Source organism: Giraffa tippelskirchi, chromosome 10 (assembly GCF_054371585.1).
Source record: "Giraffa tippelskirchi isolate mGirTip1 chromosome 10, T2T-mGirTip1v1.2.pri, whole genome shotgun sequence".
Lineage (NCBI taxonomy): Eukaryota > Metazoa > Chordata > Mammalia > Artiodactyla > Giraffidae > Giraffa > Giraffa tippelskirchi.
The window spans coordinates 12,759,100-12,779,318 of NC_137284.1; the positions used below are offsets into that span (position 1 = coordinate 12,759,100).

Below are 20,219 nucleotides of genomic sequence, written 5' to 3' on the forward strand. Positions count from 1 at the left end.
ACTGGGGTGTCATCAAATGCTGCATTTTGTGTTCTTTAAAGAGGTCTGTGGACCATACCATTCCCTTCTCCAGGTTACAGCCCCTCTCACCCCAGGGAGGTGATGTTGCAGGACACCATAATCCACTCGCATCCACATTGGAACCCACAGCCACAAGCAGTGGGGGGAGGGGTGCCACCCATCCTGAGGTCCCAAGGCAGCTGAGCACTATTCCAACGGACTTTTCAGGGCCAAAGACAAAGCTGCAAGCACTTACTGCCCCGGGGTGATCCCACATTGCTGCCACATCCCTTCTGGTAACTTACCCCCTTGCTGAGTTCTGCTCCCCTCCCCAGCAGGCAGTAACAAAGTCCTTAGTTGTGTCAACCAGGTGGTATTGTTTGCCCTGATCCCCAGTTTGGGGTGAAAAACATGATTTTTAGCAGAGCGCTTGAGTTTAGTATGATCTTTCTCACCCCTCTCCTTTGCTTTACAATGAAAAGCTCTGGAACCTTCTCTGGGGACCTCGTTTTTGCACACTTGGATCCGCAAGTGACACTGTTGCAGGGACCTGTGCAAGGGTCTCCTGGGGGTGTGTCCTGGACACTTGACCTGAGAGGAGAGTGTGACTGGGGCCTCCCCAAGATCATTGACTGAAGGGCACGTCCAGCGTTGGAGGAATTAACGTGGCACCACGGAAAACGAGGGGGAAAGAGTTGGCTTTGACTCTTACAGGAGGAGGGGCGGGGGAGCCAGTCTCGCTGACTCCTGATTGGTTTTACATTTCATCCAGAATTTTTTTCTTTCCTCTCTTGCTCTCTCTTTTCAGTTTCTCTCTCTGATCCCAGGGGAGGGGAAACGGGAATAGTGAGAGATCAAAAATAAACCTCTTATGTCAAAGCCGGGAAGGAAGTATAAATACGAAGAGCTCGGCAGCCCACTCGGTGCTTCCCGGGGTGTGGAGGAGGCGGGCGTGAAGGGCGCGCACGCGGCCAGGGCGCCAGCTGCTGCAGCTCCACTGGCCCGGCGGGCGCGAGCCGGAGAGGCTGCCTGGGGACCGCCGCCGCTAGACGCCCACCGGACACACGACCGGCCAGCCGCCAAGCGCCTACCCGCGAGAACAGCGGCCGGGCCGCCCGCACCTGCCCGCGCCGGGCCCCCTTCCTGCGCCTCCCGCGCCGCCGCCGCAGCCCCCATGCCCCGCGCCGCCCCCCGGTGGCCGCCGCTTCTGCTGCTGCTGCTGCTGCTGCTACCGCCGCTCGCCCGCGGCGCCCCGGCGCGGCCCGGAGGCAAGGGGCCGGCCTCCGCGCTCGTGGTGCCCAAGCGGTTGCAGAGCATCGCCGGGGAGGTCGCGCTCCACCTGTCCGCCTTTGGCCGCGACTTGGAGCTGCGCCTGGAGCCCGACGACAGCTTCCTGGCGCCCGAGTTCAAGATCGCGCGCCTCGGGGGCTCCGGTGGGGCGGCTGAGCGCGAGAGGGAGCTGCGCCGCTGCATCTTCTCGGGCACGGTGAACCGGGACCCCGAGTCGCTGGCGGCCGTCAGCCTGTGCCGCGGGCTGAGCGGCACCTTCCTGCTGGAAGGCCAGGAGTTCACCATCAAGCCCCAAGGCGCTGGGCGCTCCCTGCATCAGCCACACCTCCTGCAGCGCTGGGGGCACGTGCACCCCGCCACTGCAGCCCAGCCCCTGTCCAGAGCGTCTGAGAGGGAGGCGCAGAAGGGAGAGGGTGAGAGGCAGGAGAGGAGAGCCGACACAGCGGAGGAGGAGGAGGAAAAAGAGAAACAGGAGGAGGACGAGGAGGGCCAAGAAGAGGAGACAGAAAGTGCCAGCGAGCCACCACCAACCCTGGGGGCCAGGAGCAGGACCAAACGGTTTGTGTCGGAGGACCGCTTTGTGGAAATGCTGCTGGTGGCCGATGCATCCATGGTTGCTTTCTACGGAGAGGACTTAGAGGTAAGACTTGCTGTGCAGGGGGACCCTGGTCACCTCCCAGAGTCTCCAAATTGTTCCCTTTCCTGTCCCTCTGAGAAAATCCTTCCCTCTCCTCACCCCAAACAAGGTCCTCTCCTTTCTGAGAAAGGGAAGTAACTTTTCATGACCTCTGACACCCAGGGGACCACCTGCTCCTGCCGCTACCTCCCTTCTAATTGGGGGTGAGGGCCTGGACTCCCTCCTCCATGGGCGCCCCCATCCCACACATGCTGAACTGAAAGTGGGTTTTAAAGCAACCCCACCCCAGACACCTGCCTCACCCAACAGAGACAACAAGTGAGCATTTGGGAAGAGCCTGTACCCCAGACCCCATTTCTCAGCTCCCTACTGTCTCCAGACCTGAGGGGCTCCTAAGGAAAGGCCGCTGGGATGCAAAGGTGTCCTTTGCCTGCAGAACTGAGGCTGCCTTAAGTAAAAGACATTGTTTGCAGGGAGTTGAGGCTGGAAAGGGGCTGCCCAACTTCTGTGCGCCCAGCTGGTTCTGATCAGGGGCACGGATACCTTGCCAACCTGGCGCTCAGCCCTGGCAGAACTTGGCAGCACCGGCGTCAGCACAAGAAGGGAGGGGAACAGAATTTCTGCCTGGGGACTCAGCCCGGGAACCTGAAGCTTCAGGGGAGAGGGAAGGAGAAGATGATGGGGATCTGACCTCCTGTGGTGAGTGTTCCTGGTGGAGCCAGAACTATTCTCGGCCCACCTGAGCTGCCCTCCACCCAGACATAGCTCTCTACTGAGCTGGGGCAGGGAACTGAGTCCAGGGGACAGCTCCTGCAGACAGGCTGATTCCAACTAGATTTACCGATGCTGCGGACTCAGTAGGAGGTGTGTGTGTCACCCTACACCCCAGCACCTCCTCCAAGGACCAGGTTAAGCAGAAAGCTCCAGGCGAGGCCGCACTTTCTTTTATCCTGGGGAGTGCAGAACCAGAGATGTGCCCTGTGGAGGACTGACCTACCCAGAGGGCACCGATTCCTGAAATGGGCACCCTGGCCGCAGCTGCAGCTCAGTTGCTGCCATTTTGGTGATGGCAGTCTTGGCTATCATCCTATTCTAGCCTCAGCCTGTGCCCAGCTGATGCCTGCCTCGAGGGCTTTGGCACCACCTGTGCACAACAGTCTACATGAGGCACGGTGGGCCCTTCTATTTCTTGTCCCAGCTTTCTCAGTCTGCAGTCACTGGGAAATGCATTCTAGGTGCAAAGATGGGAAGAACTGGAGGTGAAAGGTCCATGTGGCTGCCCCCCTGGATGCTGCCAGGGTGGTTCAAACCCGTCAGGCCCGTGTTGGCAGTCTGTGTATTTGCTCCTCCCGGAGCTTGGGATGGCAGCTTTGATCCCACAGTCCAGTTCTGCCCAAGTACTGTAGGTCTGCACTGACCAAGTATCTGCTTCCCGGCCTTCCAGGAGAACAGGGGGAGGTGCCAGCCACCTCCTCTGACTCCTTCCCCAGCACATCCTCCAGAGGGTGGCAGGTGGGGCTTCTCCCATCTCAGGTTGAGGACAGCCATACCTGGCTACCAGGGGACCCCTGGCAAAGTCCATCCACCTCAAACCCAGAGTGGATTGCTGAGCCCTCCCACACACGATTCCCTTCTGACAGCTGCCTGACAACGGGCAGTAGGAAAGCCCACAAGAACAGGGAGAAGCAGCGGGAAAAGTCATTGCTTTTCGGTCTTCAGGGTCAAAATGTCCTCCCTGATGTTTCCCTACCATCTCAGCTCAGCTCAACGCCCACACACTTAAGATACTGTGTAACCATTTGCCTCCAGCATGTACTTGGCAGCTCCAGATGTCAGAGCCACCTGAAAGCAGATATGCAGGCTGCCAGGCACCAGGGTTCCCAGGCTGCTGAGGCAAGGGCAGGGCTGGGTTCTGCCCCCAGGTCTGCGACACCAGACAGTTGGTTTCCTCTTTGCACCCAGGGGCACTTGTACCCTCATAGGATTCTTGGCTGGATGACCCAGCATGCGCGTGTCCCATGTGGTCCCCTCCACACACACAGGTTTCTGGACATTTACAGACAGGACCAGTGCAGCAGTCCACCACCCCCTGGGTCAGGAGAACACCCCAGAAGAGCCATCAGGCACCTTAAAAGTTGAGGTCCTTCCCTGGGTGGGTGGGGCTCCCTCTACCTTTGGGGCCAGCCCTGACACCTCTCCCTTGGTCCTGCTGTCACTGCCCCAGGTGGGGCCGAGGCTGAGGTACAGTTGTTTCTATGACTGACCCCTGGCCCCCTGCTCTGACTGTTCACCCGCTGTGGAGATGCCACAGGATAGACCTGAATTTCTCAGCTCAATCCCCTGGACTGGCCCATGAGCTCAGCCAACGCACAAGTGAATGTGAAGGCCAGGTTCCCTGGGACCTGGCCTGCCCAGACACACCTCCTCAAATACAGTTCTCTGCAAGTAACTCTTCAAGGAGTCCCCTGGATACCTCGTTCACACAGATGGAGGTGCTTTGGGGTGTCCCAGCCACCAGGGTGTATAATGAGGATAAAGAGATGCTTCCCCCTCCCCTGTGAAGAGACACATCTGGACTTGGTAATGGAGTCTAGTCTAAGCATCGCTGAGGTTGCTTCCTAGTGAGCCTTCTGGAAAATTCAGCACCTTGTGAGGAAGCCACACACCAAGGACATTCAATCTGCAGGGTGGTTTACAGGGACCACTCAGTGCAACACTTGTGAGGGGGCAGAGGAAGAGAGCGAAGGTTACAGGGGATCTGTGACTTCCTCCAGTTCTCCTCACCCGACGGCCATGCCGGTGCACTGGGCCATGCCGCCTGCTCAGCACCAGGAGGGTCTGTGACTCTGGCTGTGCCTCTCCTGATATCGTCCATGCTGTGGGAATGGGTCACTGAGCCCAGCAGCCCAAACAGATTCAGCCACAGTGGGAGGCCCAGTCCTGAGAAGAAACTGCCTTCAAGGCCAGAGAAAGAATTAACCGTGCACAAGACTGGCTTCACTGAGAAGTGACGAGGAAGTTTTCCAGACTCTGTACACTTGAGGAGCTCAGACAAAGGGGGCTTTCTGAAAGGGGGGACCACCTCAGAAGAGACCTTTAACTCTGTCTGCACCCAGCCGCTGCTGACTGTTCCCGGATGAAACTGCACCAGGAAGGGGCGAGAGTGGGGAGCGGCGACCCATGCTCCGTCTGGAAAATTGACTAGTCAGACCATCAGCTGCTGAGCTTCTCAAGTCACTGATGAGCAGGGAGGTCCCCAGAGAAGACCAGAGGAATCCCAGAGTCAAGCTACTATCCAGTGGCTTCAGGGAGGGCTAAGTCACTTCATCCTCGTTCCACTGCCCTCCGGGAAAATGTCTCCCACCAGCCCTATCACCAGAGTGGCCAAGTATCCTGGCTTGCCCAGCACAGCCCCTGGCTAGGATTGTCTTGGCATAATTATTAACACTTCATCTTCACTCTCAGAAGTGTCCTGTTTTGGATAATAACAGAACAGACACATGTCTGAGTCTCTGCGGGCACATTATATGCCTGTGAAGTATGAACCCCCACTGGAAAAGACCAAGTCTTCATCTCTTCAGTCTGTTGCCATCAGAATGATCAACTATATAAAGTACTTCCCAGTTTAAAAGGGCCGAAGTCTTCAACGGTCCTTGAGTCACCACGTACCCCTCCTCCTGTCCCACTGGGAAGGCAGGAAGGGCAGAGACAATGTCAAGGGCATGCGGTCTTGCTTGCATACTTTGTTCTCACTGTGCTGCAGTTGTCCTTGCAATGGCAAAGGTGGGTGGCAGTCAGTGCCATGAAGAAGAGCATAGACTTTGATGGAAAATAGAAATGGGTGACTTGAGTAAGTGCCCCCTTTTTCTGAACCTCAATTTCTTCACCAGCCTGACAGGCACTGTTATACCAAGGATCTAGCAGTGTTTGGAAGAGACAGTAAAATACAAAAGGCATCTGACCCAGGGCCTGACACAAAGCAGATGCTCAGCAAAGCACAGCTAACAGAAGCGTTGCCTTGGATGGCACTTTTGGGCCAGCTCTCTGTGGGACTGGAAGTCAGACCTGCCCTTCTGGACCAGGAGATAGGCCCAGAAGTGGGGTTCACGGTCTCATGGCTGCCTGCCTGCCCAGGCCTGGCTCCCTGCCCCCCAGGGTCAGTTAGATGCAAAGGCATCCAAGCCACCAGTCCTCAGAGGAACTTCTCATCCCCAAAATCTCAGTGAGATGAGATAAAGGGTAGGTGGGCCAGACCAAGACTGCAGACTTTAACAGACACTTTGGACCATACAGGCCTGGCAGCCCTCTTGTGATGGGAATTATCTTAGAAGAGAGCATCCAGGGGAATCTTCAATGTCCTCCCATAAAACCCACTGCCTAAAAGGAAAACTGCTCTCAAGCTGGCTCAGCCTGCCACTTGCATGATGTTTGGAGAGGATGCTATGAGCTCCCTGAACCCCACAGAGGAGAATCCACGAGCCCCGGTGTCAGGCTGCACTTCCCATGCACTCGTGTACCATCGGTTCACTCCGGGGATCGGCCCATTGACAGTCTCTGCTAGTCTGATGGGGCAGCTTGGAAACCAGAGCCTTCTTAAACCTTAGATCACTGGTTCCTTATTTCAAGCCTTTAGGGACTGCTGTGGGGCAGCTGGCATTTCTCGCCTACATGCCTTGTTTATCAAACATCATCTCCCTAGTTTTGAGATTGTGATGTTGGAACTTGAAGGAAGTTCTCTTGTGAGGAGGGTTGCAGGTTGTTGCAGGTTGTTCCAGGAGTTGGCTGCTGGTCCTCGTCAGGGGTGGCGGGGGGACCCTGGAAGCAGTGGATAACTGGAGGGAGGAGCCTGACAGGCTGCCACTCCTCAGCCCTCACCCCCAGCTGCCTAATGAGGTGGTTACTTGTTTGCCTCGGGAATCTGACTCCAGGAGCGGATGCCAAGTTTCAGCTTTGCTGATAAGATGTTTACATCAGCCTAAACGTAGCTGGAATGCCTGACACACTAAGTGACCTGCCGACCCCTGTTTATAGGGCTTACCAAATATCTGGCTGGTTGCCGGTGAGATGAACAGACAGATCCCATTCACAGGTAATGGGATTCATCTGGAACTCCCACACATGGCCTCAGCCCCGGAATGTCCCTCTGTAGCCTCTCACCTTCAGTTCCTTCCTTCCAGTCCCACTTTCCAGATCACAGGAGGGAAGAAAAAGAGGCTACAGGGGGGTGGAGCCCTGAGGGGCAGGGAGCAGGACTGGCCACACTCCTGGCAGAGGACCGTCCCCTCGGTTTCCTGTTCTGTAAAATCATCCTAGACGACGCCCTTCTGGAGGTCCCGGAGGCAGGAGGGTGACCTGATCTGGCCTCCCCAGAGGCCTTGGGAGCCGTTGGCAGCCCAGGGTTGGGCAGAGGCCAAGCACCGATGTCCACTCTTCCTCTGACCTTGGTGGGACCGGAAGCAGTGGGAGCCTGAGAGCCTGGGTCTCACCAGCCCATCTGGTTCTCTCTTGCCCCAAGCTGAGGAGGATAAACCCCCTGGGCTGTCCAGGCAGAAGCCAGGCGGCCAGGCCCTGGGAAGCTTAATGAGAAGACTGTAGACCTCAGAGGCAGACATGCCTGTGCTACACCCCAGCTTTAAGAGCTAGGCAGCTGTAGACATGGTATTTGACTTGTGAGAACCTCCACTTCCTTTTTGGAGAAATGGGGATGACCATCCCTACTGCCCAGATCATTGTGAGCGTTTCCTGAGATGACGCATGTCCAGTCTGCGACTGGTACAGAGGAGCTCTTGTTAGGAGTGACCGTTACAGCAAAGTTTCCTTCCTAAAGAGTAGGGGTTACCCCAGCAGATTAAGGACAATTCTCCATGGACTCTAACCTTGAGTGCTCAGACAAGTGCTTCTGGGCTGAGAGCATGAGGGGACAGGTGGCTGGCAGGGAGACGGTGGGTGTCCAGTTTAAGGTAGATAACTCGTGCAGTCCAGTAGAAGAACTTTCTGTGACGATGGAAATGTTCTGCAGCAGCTATGAATCATATGTGGCTACTGGTGCTCTTGAAATGTGCCTGGTGTGGCAGAGGGACGGTGATTTTAATTGGATTGAATTTTAATGGATTTAGATGTCCATGGCCATGTGTGGCTGGGCAGGATGTTAAACACACAAGCTTTGGAGCCAGGCCTTCAGGGTTCATGGGCTGGCTGACACACTAGCTCTGGACCTCAGGCCACTTACTCAGCCATGAATTTCTAATACGTACAAGGAAGGGAAATAATGCCAGTGCTGGGGGGGTTTTAGGAGCCCACCCAAAGAGGCTATACACCAATGCCCTGCAGTGAGGCGTGCACAACTCAGGTTACAGCAGGTGTGGGCATTGCTGGGAGGTTAACCCCTCCCTCTCCAACCCTGCTTCCCCCAGAACCACATCCTGATGCTGATGTCCATGGCCACCCGCATCTACAAGCACCCCAGCATCGGTAACTCCGTCAACCTGGTGATGATAAAGTTGGTGATCATGGGGGATGAGAAGCTGGGCCCTGAGGTGTCAGACAACAGCGGGCTGATACTGCGCGATTTCTGCACCTGGCAGCGGGACGTCAACCAGCCCAGAGACCGGCACCCCGAGCACTTCGACACGGCCGTCCTGCTCACCAGAGAGGTCGAAGGCCTCCAGACACTGCAGGGAAAGGGGCGGGCACAGGGCTGGTCAAGGAGGGGGTGTGGCTCAAACGTGGAGCCAGCCCAAATGTGGGGACTGGCTCCCTGCTGGCTCTAGCTGGACAGAGAGCCTTGAATATGGACGAGGGGGAGGGGGAGGAGGAGGAAGAGGTCATGAGGACAAGTATGAGGTATTTCAAGGGAAGCAGAGGAATGCATAAGGGCTCTTGTCCAGAAGTTTGTGACCAGCTGTCTGCTGAGGTCATGACAAGACAAAAAGGGCTCAAACTGCCCTGAGAGACATGTGGAGTTGGAACAGAGTCCAGAGGTGCAGCTGCAACTGAGGTTAAACCCCGGGGGCAGGTAACCAGGGTCCTTCCATAATGTCTCCAAATCAGGAGGCCTGCCCACCTTCCTGGTGAGGTTTAAGCAGGTGGTTTCCTAAAGCCTAGCCAGAGTCATCATGGGTGGAGGCCCTGCTCCCCGCCCTGCAGGCCTCAAGACAATCCTGAGGCCAATGCTGCATGTTCAGCCCCACTTCACAGCTGGGGAACCTGAGGTCCAGGGGTCAGGGCCCAACCATCTCCCTATGGCCGGGGAGGGGGGTGGCCCATAGCCTCACCACTCATCAGGCTATCCTGCCTCCCAGGACAGACTTCCCAGGCCCACAGCCTGAGGTCTTGCTGATGTAGATGACAAACATCCTTTGTGAAGAAATAGAGATTGGGCTGAAAACATGTCCCTCATCTCAGGAGGTGCAGGAACATGCACTTCCCGTCCTCTTTCTGTCCTCACATCTCGCCTTCTCCTGAGCAGAACCTTTGCGGGCAGGAGGGCAGATGCGACACTCTGGGCGTGGCCAATGTTGGCACCATCTGTGAACCCAGCAAGAGCTGCTCCGTGATCCAGGACCAGGGCCTGCAGGCAGCCTACACTTTGGCTCACGAGCTCGGTAAGATCCCCCACCCTCAGAGGCCAGGATTACTGGGTTGGGGGTACCCGCCTTCCGGAGTCCAGTGGTGCAGCCCCCCAGGACTGTGCCATGCCTCCTGATTGTCACAGAGTAACTGTGCCCTCATGCTCTCTGTCCCCACCCTGAGTGAAGGGCCATCCTCAGGGAGCACGGAGAAACGCAAGTGCTCAGATAGAGCTGGGAGGGGGTGTCCTGGCTAAGCAGTCAGGATTCAGAAGGTCAACTGCAATGAGTGTGAGAAAGTGAGCAAACGATTAAGGGCAGTGTGAATCAGGAAAGGCCCCAGCAGAAAAGAGAGGGACCCCAGTGCTCCCGGTTCCCCTGGGAGAGTGAGCTGAGAACTGTCCTTGAGGAACAAGCAGGTGGGGTTCCTGGATGAGCAGGCACTGCTTAGGCTTTCAGAGCACTGTGCCCCATGGATGGACGGCTGACAGCAGTGGAGGTGGCAGGTGGACTAGGGGTCTTGTCCTCCCCAGGGCACATCCTCGGCATGCCCCACGACGACTCCAAGCTTTGTACTCGGCTGTTCGGGCCCCTGGACAAGCACCACATGATGGCGCCACTCTACGTCCAGCTGAACAAAACACGGCCCTGGTCCCCCTGCAGCGCCTCATTCCTCAGAGAGTTCCTGGACCGTGGGTACGGTAGGTCCCCCGCTTCTCCCTGGCCAGCGGTGGGCACCCGCATTCCTGGACCACGGGTATGGTAGGTCCCCCGCTTCTCCCTGGCCAGCAGTGGGCAGCTGCATTGCTGGCGTCTTGGGATAAGAGACACTGGGAAGCTGTGTCCTCACCGCCCTCCAGGGCTGAGGTGCTCTAACCACTCCTCTAGCCTGCTGTTCCTCAGCCCAGCTTCTAGCGCCAATGAGATTATCTGCAGAGCAGGTAGAAGTGGTCTGAGAAGGTCTGTTGGAGAAGGTGGGTTCCCACAGACCTTGAAGGAATGGAAGAATGTTTGTCATACAGAGCAGAGAAGGGAGCCTCCAGCTGGAGCCATACATCACATGATAGCGTGAAAACAGCAGAGAGGCAGGAATGCCCCCTAAGAGCAAGGAGTGGGGGGAGGTGCCTGGTGCAGGCAGCCTGGCTTGTGGAGTAAAGAAGTGAAGACACAATTGATTTTTGATGCAAAAATAATAGATTGTTCAAACATCAGTACTTTGGCTTTAATTCTCTGGGCCTGGATTTAAGAGTCTATTTACACCCAATTATACTGTGACTTAGATTAGTGTTACAATTAGCTGGCCTTCCCTAGGTAAACACTGAACACACATAAGATGTTCTGGATGACAAAGAAATTCAATCCTTTAAATAAATGTACTATTGATAGTCAAAACTTGGGAGGAATTCCTCTAGATGATGGAGTGTTGACAGTTTGTGGATTGAGGTCAAGGAGACCTTGAGTGTCATGTGGGAGGAGGGAATCCCTGGCCCTTATTCCTGTTTCTCTGCTTCCTCCATTCCTCAGGGGACTGCCTTCTGGACGCCCCCTCCTGGGCCATGGCTCTGCCCACAGACCTCCCCGGCCGCAGGGCCCTCTACAACCTGGACCAACAGTGCAAGCAGATCTTTGGGCCTGGCTTCCGCCACTGCCCCAACTCCTCTGAGCAGAACACCTGCACGCAGCTCTGGTGCCGTATTGATGGCCCCGACCCCCTTTGCCACACGAGGAATGCCAGCCTGCCCTGGGCCGACGGGACACCCTGTGGGCCCGGGCACCTCTGCTGGGAGGGCAGCTGCCTGCCCAAGGAGGAAGTGGAGAAGCCCGAGGTGAGGGACAGCCACTGGAGTGTCAGGGAGAGGGATAGGGGGAGGGCTATTTCCATGGAGGAAGCCACACTTGAGAGCTAGGAACCACGAGACTTGGGGCCAGATGCAACTAAGGGTAGAACCACACCTCCTTTGACACACAAAGCAAAGCGTCCTTATTCAAACACGAGAGGAGCCCTTCAAGGGTGTACTCAGAGCAAATGGATGATGCTATCAGGGCTTGGGCGTTTGGGGAGCTTGCCTTTGGAAGAGCTGTGGACTTGACTTGGAGGATTGGTGCTAGGTGTGGACACTCCTGCACAAGACTGTCGTGGGCACTCAATAAACAGAAGCCATTATGAATTCTATTATAAACAGAGTGAGTGACAGCAGAGGAGGGACATCCCATCAAGAAGGAGGGGAAAGTATTCATGCTCTACCCGTGTCTGAGCTGAATTCATAGCTAGGGGTCAGGACAGTGGGAGGAAGTGTGGGGAGGAAAGAAGGCAGGGGAATCACCTCTGAGCGAGCAGAGAAAACTTGGCAGAGTGAACCTGCAAGAAAGGCAAGGCAATGTTGAGAAGGGGTTTTAAATGACAGGCTCCTTTGCCGTGCTCTTAGTACTTCCAAACTGTGAGACTAGTCACCTTTCTCTAACTGGAGTCACTGACCCATCTCTGAAACAGTGTCCAATGGGTCTCAGCCTGGGTCTGGCCCAGCTCTGAATCACCCGGGTGGCCTGCGCTCTCACCCTCTGGAAGGCTGTCCTCAGGGCACATCCTGTGCACTGAGGCCCAGGGGCCTGTGTGGCCAGGTAATCCACACGTTCCTTCTAAGCTTGGGCCAGGATAGGCATCATGGATTCATTCTAAGCCCCCTCCTAGCTCCTGCCCAACACATGGCTTTTCCCAACCCCATCTTGTAGCGTGGGCTTCACACAGTCCTGAGGGGAGAGATGGGAAGGGGGTCCCGTCTCACCTTTCCCAGCAGCACAGCCAAGCTCCACACAGGAAAAGGTGGCCAGAAAGTGATCCCAGGCTAGTGCTTCTAATGTATTTTTAAGGGGAAAAGACAGATCGGAAATACTGCATATATTGACAGAATTGTGTCTCTGTAAAATAAAAACACGGCACCTTCATGACGATAGTCAGAGCAAAGGTACAAAGGGATATTGATGAATATCATGTCAATGGCTTCATCTAGGTAGTGGTATATTTTTAAGCATTACTTTCTCTCACATTTTTCCTATTTTTCATTTTTTTATAGGATCACATATGACTTTTGTAACCTTTAAAAAATTGTTTTCATTTTGAAAACTCTGTGTACCCACCCATCACAACTGCTTGACCTCAGGGTCAGTTGTAAAGTTGGATGTGACTCTGTTCCCAGCATGTCCTACTCACTCCTGGACCTGAAGGCTAGTAGAGTAGCGGCCTCACCTTCCAGAGATCCTTCCTTTAGGTCAGCGCTGCTCAGCCTCAGCAATGGTGGTGTCCGAGCCGTGTGCACCCTGGCTGTATAGGCTAAGCAGCTCCCTGTCCCCTAGTTGCTGGAGGCCAACAGCATACGCCCTGCCCAGTTGTGACAACCACAGTGTCTCCAAACACTGCAGGGAGTCTCAGCCCCCATGGGAAAAACCATTGTATTTTCCTCAGCCTTATTCCCATAAAAGTGTTTCATTCAGCAACTCCTACTGAGCACCTTACAAAGGGCGAGGCATGGTTCTAGACCTCCGGGTGCTTGGGGAGTAGCCAAGGGCCAGGCCAGCACAGACTCTGTGGTCAACTGCAGTCACACATGCCACTGAGTCACTGGGAAAATGAATCGGGCAGTTACTGAACTCCACCCACCAGTACAAGCACAGCTAGGAGAGGAGGTCCCACCGAGAGCCTAGGCCCTCTCCCCTCCCCCAACTCAGCGCGGCCTTGTGTGTTGCAGGCTGTGGTGGATGGAGGCTGGGCCCCGTGGGGACCCTGGGGTGCATGTTCACGGACCTGCGGAGGAGGAGTACAGTTTTCATACCGCGAGTGCACCAACCCCGAGCCTCAGAACGGAGGGAAGTACTGCCTGGGTCAGAGAGCCAAGTACCAGTCGTGCCACACCGAGGAGTGCCCCCCGGACGGTAATGGCCAGAGCAACTGCTGCAGTGCCTGCAGCACATCCCTGGAGGAGGGCGGTCTCCCGGGCTCAGAGCTTTCCTGGGTGCAGACAGAAACGGGCTCTGGAGGCACCACACTTCGGGGCAGCCTGCAACACCCCAGGACGGCTCTCACTGTGCAGGGAGAGCCTGGTAAAGTCAAACAGAGAAACTGCCCTGGTTTTGGGAGATGTGGACATGGAGGACGTCACTCCCAACCAGCTTATGCACTGGGGCTGGGGGAGGGCTCTGCAGAGGGCGAGAGTCGACAGTAATACTCCTCCTGGAGGAGTCCAAACCTTGGTCTGTGTGCAGAACAATGGAGGCATTGCCCAAAGCAATTGTTGGAGCCACCTCCAGGGTCATTCCAGCCGATGTTCAGCCCAGGGCAGAGGGAGGGTTTCTGAATCTGATCCTAGCACACACTCCTCCTGAGAAGGTTGCCCATCTCCCCTTGGGGCCATGGCAACTGCCTTCGGGAACCTTCCTGGGAAGTGGCCTCATGTCCACCTCCCAGGCGCGCGCGCGCACACACACACACACACACACACACACCCGTGCCCACGAGAAAGCACACGCCTTAACTCAACTCGGAGCAGTGACAGCTGCAGAGACGTGAGAGGGAGTCCCTGCAGATCTTTGCCCCACCACCCTGTCCAGCTCCCCATCACAGCTCCAGGGAGTGTGGCAGGCAGCAGATGGCACACACACTTTTAGGAAGGTTAGAGAAGTTCCTCCAAGCACAGAGTCCCAGCCCAGGGAGGGCAAACAGCGAGGGAGTCTGGAGGTTTTGCAGTTTTGCAAGACGAGGAGGAACCGTAATGGCAACAGGCTCTAGAGCCTCTGCCTGAAATTGTGGGCATCCCCCTGGCACACTAGTGAAGGGCTCCTGAGGAAATGAGAGAGAAAGGAGAGGAGAGGGGAATGAATACGAGGCATGAAGGAGACACGGACAGGAGCTGAGACCACGATTTCAGGTGCACTGGGACCAGCCATCTCCGCCAGTGGGTGTTTAGTGCCTCGCGTGTGCCTCAGCTGTCCTGACACACTCTCAGGAGGGGGCGTGCCACCTGGGGTTTGAAGCTCCACAGACCATGAAGGTGTCCAGCTGGGTGGGGAACCTCAGCAGTAAGAGCAGCGCTAACTTCAGGACCTCGAGAAGGAAACACCCAGGTCTTCATGTCTTGGAAGCAGCAGGATGGGTGGGAGACTGGGCACCAAGTCTCACAGGAAACCCCCGGCCTTGGCTTGTAAGCAGTGGACTGAGTTGCGGAGTGTGAGAAGGAGCATGCAAAACCTCAGCTCATCCTGAACAGAGGACAGGACTTAGTGACACACTGGAAATAGCAGATGTAGGTGCTCAAATGTCGAGAAGATACCAGGGTTCCAGTCTCAGGCTGGACAGTGGTAACATCACCCCATGAAGAGTCAACCAGGTGATGGAGAAACCACACGGAGTTGGGCCTCACTGAGCCGGAGGTAATCGCAGTGTCTTCAGGTGGACTCCCCCAAGGACACCCAGAATTACAGCGAGTGGAGTGCAGAGGCAAGATCAGAATTAGGGGCAGAGGGGGCCTTTGTCCAAACATCCAGTGTCAAGAGTCATGATTAACAGAGGGTCCAAAACATACCTCCCTGTGTCATTCTCTGCTTCCCAGGCCTACTGAGCTATCCCCATCCTCACCTAGGTTTGGTGTTGGTGGTGGTGGTTTAGTCGCTAAGTCATGTCTGACTCTTGCAACCCCATGGACTGCAGCCTGCCAGGCTCCTCTGTCCATGGGATTTCCCAGGCAAGAATACTGGAGTGGGGTGCCATTTCCTTCTCCAAGGGGTCTGCTCAATCCAGGAATCGAGTCCAGGTCTCTTGCACTGCAGGCGGATTCTTTATACCAACTGAGCCACAAGAGAAATCTAATCGGTAAAGCAGAATTAAAACCCTCCCCAATAGAAACGCTGTCTTTCCCAGAAACCCCGCCCCGGGGCTGGCTGCTCCTTTCCTGCCTCATGAGTCAGCGCCGAGGTCAGTGCCGAGAAAGGGCAGGCTGATGTGACCTGCGTCCTGGGGCCAGGTCAAGTCCAGGAGGAAGAAGGTCGCCCAGAATCCGGGCATCTCCCCCTCGGGGTCTTCCCTGCTTCCGTTCAGCATGGTGATTCCGTGACCTCTCATCCTCATTTTAGGGAAAAGCTTCAGGGAGCAGCAATGTGAGAAGTTCAATGCCTACAATTACACAGACGTGGAGGGAAACCTACTGCAGTGGGTCCCCAAGTATGCGGGGGTGTCCCCCCGGGACCGCTGCAAACTGTTCTGCCTAGCCAGGGGGCGGAGCGAGTTCAGAATATTTGAGGACAAGGTGAGGAACCTTCTGGAACTCAGATGCATGGGTGGGGAGGAAGGCCTCCTGGCCCAGACCATGTGCGGGCTGCATCTATGCTCAGGTCCCTTCAGACCCTGCTTCCTTTCTGCAGGTGATTGACGGCACCCTGTGCGGACCTGATACTCTGGCCGTCTGTGTCCGTGGCCAGTGTGTCAAGGCTGGCTGTGATCACGTGTTGGACTCACCTAAGAAGCTGGACAAGTGTGGGGTGTGTGGGGGCAAAGGCGACTCATGCAGGAAGGTGTCTGGCTCCTTCAGTCCCTCCAGGTGGGTCTCCCAGGAGTCTTGTGCCTAGCTGCAGGAGTGGACCGGGCTTTAGAGATAGACACGGGTGGCCCCTGCATACCCGGGGGCACTAGCTGCAGTGTCTGCATGAACTCGGTGTCCTGTCTCAAAGTGGTTGTGAGGGGTCAGGAGGTGGGAGAGCACGTGGCACAGTCTGACTGGCAGAGGGGCTGCCGGAGGCCACGTGCATGGGGCTGCATCATCTCTGAGTCAGCCGGCAGCAGATCTGTGTTGAGTAACCAGGACCCCTGCCGGAAGCAGCTCCTCTAGGCCTGCTGTGGGAAGGACGTTTAACCTGTACACAGCAGGCCCTGCCCTTTCTGCAGGTGGATCTTCAGAAAGGGGGTTCTTGGGGGGCCTTGGCAGTCTTGGAGCTTCCTGAATCTGAGAGCCCCAGATCCTTTCTCACACGTTAAATCCATCAGTTCATGTGAAGTGAAGTGAAAATTGCTCAGTCGAGTCCAATTCTTTGCGACCCCATGGAGTATACACTCCATGGAATTCTCTAGGCCAGAATACTGGAGTGGGTAGCCTTTCCCTTCTCCAAGGGATCTTCCCAACCCAGGGACTGAACCCAGATCTCCCATATTGCAGGCAGATTCTTTACCAGCTGAGCCACAAGGGAAGCCCTCCTATATTCAAGTGCTTTCACTTCTGACTGATTCCTAAAATGAGTCTGTCAGGGCCAGGATGGTCATTCCCTGTCTATAGATGAGGAAACTGAGACACGAAGAGATAACATGATCATATGCGGTCACCATGGTAGGTAACGACGTCCAAGGAGAATCCAGGTTTCTCCTTTCCTAGGGGTTTTTTCCTACACTGCACACACTTCCTAGAGAAGAAGGGCAAGTGTCCATGGCCATACTGCATCCCTACCCAACTCCTTCATGCTACCTCATCTCATCAGAATCAAAGAACAGAATCTGCTTTGAAATACAACGCGCGAGTCTGTTCAAATTTAAACTCAATGATATAGAAAAAAGAAGCATGGGGTGTGGGGCGGTCAAAGGGGGCCTCACAGTGCTTGCTCAGGCCTCAGATCAGGGGCCAGGGTCCTCTCACAGCTTCCCAGTGGGCGTGAGGCAAGAACAGCAAATAACAGAGCGACTGCCCTCCTCGGTCCTCTTCACCTCCCTCCTAGCCTGTGAGACCAAATACTTTCTACCCCCAAAGAGAAGGATAAGAATTCAGGGTTCTCCATCCCACAGAAAGCCCAAGGCCCACAATAAAGTGAAAACATTTGCCCCAGAGCACCCTGTCCCCCCAGATGGCCCAGCTCCTGGTACTGGCACCCCCAGGAGAAGGCCCCTGGGTGCAGTGTGTCACCCTGCTCCCTGCCCTAGAGCCACACAGTCACACCTCCAGGAACGGACGGACTCTGAGAGGGCAGTGAGGCATCCATCTGGTCGGATCCTGGAATGGGCGTGGGGGAGCAGAGTTTTCCATGTGGACTCGAGCAGCAACAGCCCAGCTTTCACTTCCCTTTGGGCTGCCTTCCCCTCTGTGCTATCATCAAGATCTCATCTCCAAACACTTACAATAGAGCTGCTGGCCAAAGCAGAAATCCCAATGTACAGAGCATTCTTGCTGGCCTCACCAGCTAATTTATTGGCAACTTTATGCAACTATTTCCTGATTTGATAGCGCAAATTTTTGTCTGCCCGCCTCCAGTCACTCCACACTAACTTCCTGAGTGCCTGACTGGGGAGCCACAGGTCCTAAGGGTATCTTTCTGTTCCTGTCACAGTTATGGCTACAATGATATTGTCACCTTCCCGGCTGGCTCCACAAATATTGATGTGAAACAGCGGAGTCCGCCAGGAGTTCAGAACGATGGCAACTACCTGGCCTTGAAGACCACAGACGGGGAATACCTGCTCAATGGAAACAACGCCATCTTTCCCACAGAACAGTACATCCTGCTCAACGGGACTGTCCTCAGGTACAGCGGTGCCTTTACCTCCCTGGAGCGGCTGCAGAGCTTCCAGTCCCTGCCCGAGCCACTGACCTTACAGCTCCTGAAGGTCCATGGGGATCCCCTCAAGGTCAAATACACTTTCTTTGTCCCTGACGATGTGAACTCCAGCAAACAGAACAGCAGAGAGAGGACAACCACCAATGTCATTCAGGCCCTGCTCAACACACAGTGGGTGCTGGGGGACTGGTCTGAATGCTCTCACAGCTGCGGGGCCGGCTGGCAGCGGCGGACAGTTCAGTGCCGTGACCCCAGCGGCCAGACCTCTGCCGCCTGTGACGAGGCTCTGAAGCCTGAGGATACCAAGCTCTGCAGAAGCCTGCCCTGCTTCTCATGATCCAGAGGGGGTGGCTCCTGCTCATGGACTCGGGGTGTGGGGTGCAAACAAGGTCACACTATGGTGACCCCACATCTGGAGGTAGTATGGCCAGCCTACCCAGGCCTTACACTGCCATGGCCCTCTATCTGGGCATGAATCTACAAGGGGAGGAGAGGAGAAGAGTGGAGACAGACCACAGATGCTGTGGGGTGGACCCTCCTTGGTTCAAGTAGAGGGCACAAGGTAAAAGGGACACAAACAGAAGACTCGTTCAGCCTGTTTGAAAAGGAGAAGCAAAGCTAAATGAAAAAAACTGTTTTCTACTTGGTTCCCTTGATAAATAATCTACCTCAGTGAGGAAAATATTAGTCACAGAGAGACGGGGAGTTGGGGTGATGGTGAGCATCACGGCAAGCCCCATATTTGTGCCCTGAGGTGTCTTCAGAGATGACCGGGACTATCTTCAGTATTAAACCCGTCGGCTGGAGGGTTGTGAGCCCAGGACTGTGAAGAGCCCCATGTTCTCAGGCTCCCACCTGCAGGGGTGGATCCACTTCAAGTATTTATGCAAATGTGACTCTGAACTAAAGTGTGCTCTTGTGCCAATGCAGTGGTCTGATCTGGCTCTGTACTTCTCTGGAAGGGCAGGGGACACTGGGCCCCAGGACAGAGGCTGAAACTAGGTCAGCTCACCTTGAGCACACCCGTGGAAGCTGGCACTTTGCCTGCCTCTCTGAGTGCTCTTGTCTGCTGAGTCCAGCCAGTTGAGGCAAGGCTGTATCTGCATACTCCAGACTGGAGGTTCCCCAACTTCAGTGGGCATTAGGGTCATTACATTAAAGGCCTGCTTGAAACACAGATGGCAGGGCCCAACCCCAAGGGTTTCTGAGTCAGTGGGTCAGGGACTGCAAATCTGCGTTTCTAACAAGTTCCCAGATGACGTGGAGGCTGCTAGTTTGGGGACCCAGCTTTGAGAAGCCCTGCTTTAGTGGAAACTTCCAACTCTGGGGTAACAGAGGCTTGGCGATGCCCCCAGGTTGCTTATTCTTGGGAAATCCTCTCCCATTCCACTCTGCATGCGTCCTCATCCTCACATTTACATACCGACCAGCCGGAGAAACAAGATTCTCTTAGCATCTGAGGAATGCCGCACCTGTTTCTAAGGACCATCATCCCAGTGACCTCAGCTCCTTCTCTCCACATCGAGTTTAGCCCCAACTCACAGCTCTTTTGACTACACAAACGGCAGCTGTCCCCATCAGCGCTGTTACACAGAATGACCTCCCCACCAGCACCTGAAACCTGCCCGAGAAACCCCTAATCCTACCTTACTCCAGGTCCCCTCATCTCCGCCTGGCTCTGAGCAAGCCCCCAGCTCGTCTTCCATGTGGTCTGGTGTATAAGGAGCTTAGTCCCTGGTCATAGTGGATGGAAAGGAACAGACGACATCAAGAGACGACACTCTAATGAAGATGGGAGAATTCTGAATAAGAATCTTCCCTTTTCTGTCCCCTTTGACCCCCTGGTCCTTCCCTTTAGCTTTCTCCTAAGACCCCTTCTAATGAAAAGTGGGGCTCAGCAGAGAGGATGCTCCACGGAGCCCTGTGTGAGGAAAAGGTGCCCCTGGGAGGACTTGGTTGTGGGGGCACAAGCAGGCAAATGGGATTTCAGCCCCGACCCAGCCTTCCGAGGGTTGTCTTGATGTGGTGCAATCTCTACATGGTGGCCGTGGGCTCCAGTGACCACTTTTCCCTGACTGCCACATCCTTGGTGAGTGGGAGGCCGGGCTTGCCTCAGCATAAACAAGCACACACAGGCATGTTGA

At 55.5% G+C, this 20,219-nt stretch overlaps 1 protein-coding gene across 1 annotated transcript; it reads left to right on the forward strand.

Moving 5' to 3' along the window:
- The first annotated feature begins 806 nt into the window (after positions 1 to 806).
- ADAMTS8 (ADAM metallopeptidase with thrombospondin type 1 motif 8) lies at positions 807 to 19,000 on the forward strand. Its single transcript, XM_081534023.1, has 9 exons — positions 807 to 1,930; positions 8,341 to 8,580; positions 9,396 to 9,531; positions 10,029 to 10,196; positions 11,020 to 11,321; positions 13,239 to 13,422; positions 15,616 to 15,788; positions 15,904 to 16,079; positions 17,848 to 19,000. The coding sequence occupies exons 1-9, from the start codon at positions 872 to 874 to the stop codon at positions 18,410 to 18,412; spliced, it is 3,003 nt and encodes a 1,000-aa protein (XP_081390149.1). The 5' UTR covers positions 807 to 871; the 3' UTR covers positions 18,413 to 19,000.
- Positions 19,001 to 20,219: the final 1,219 nt, after the last annotated feature.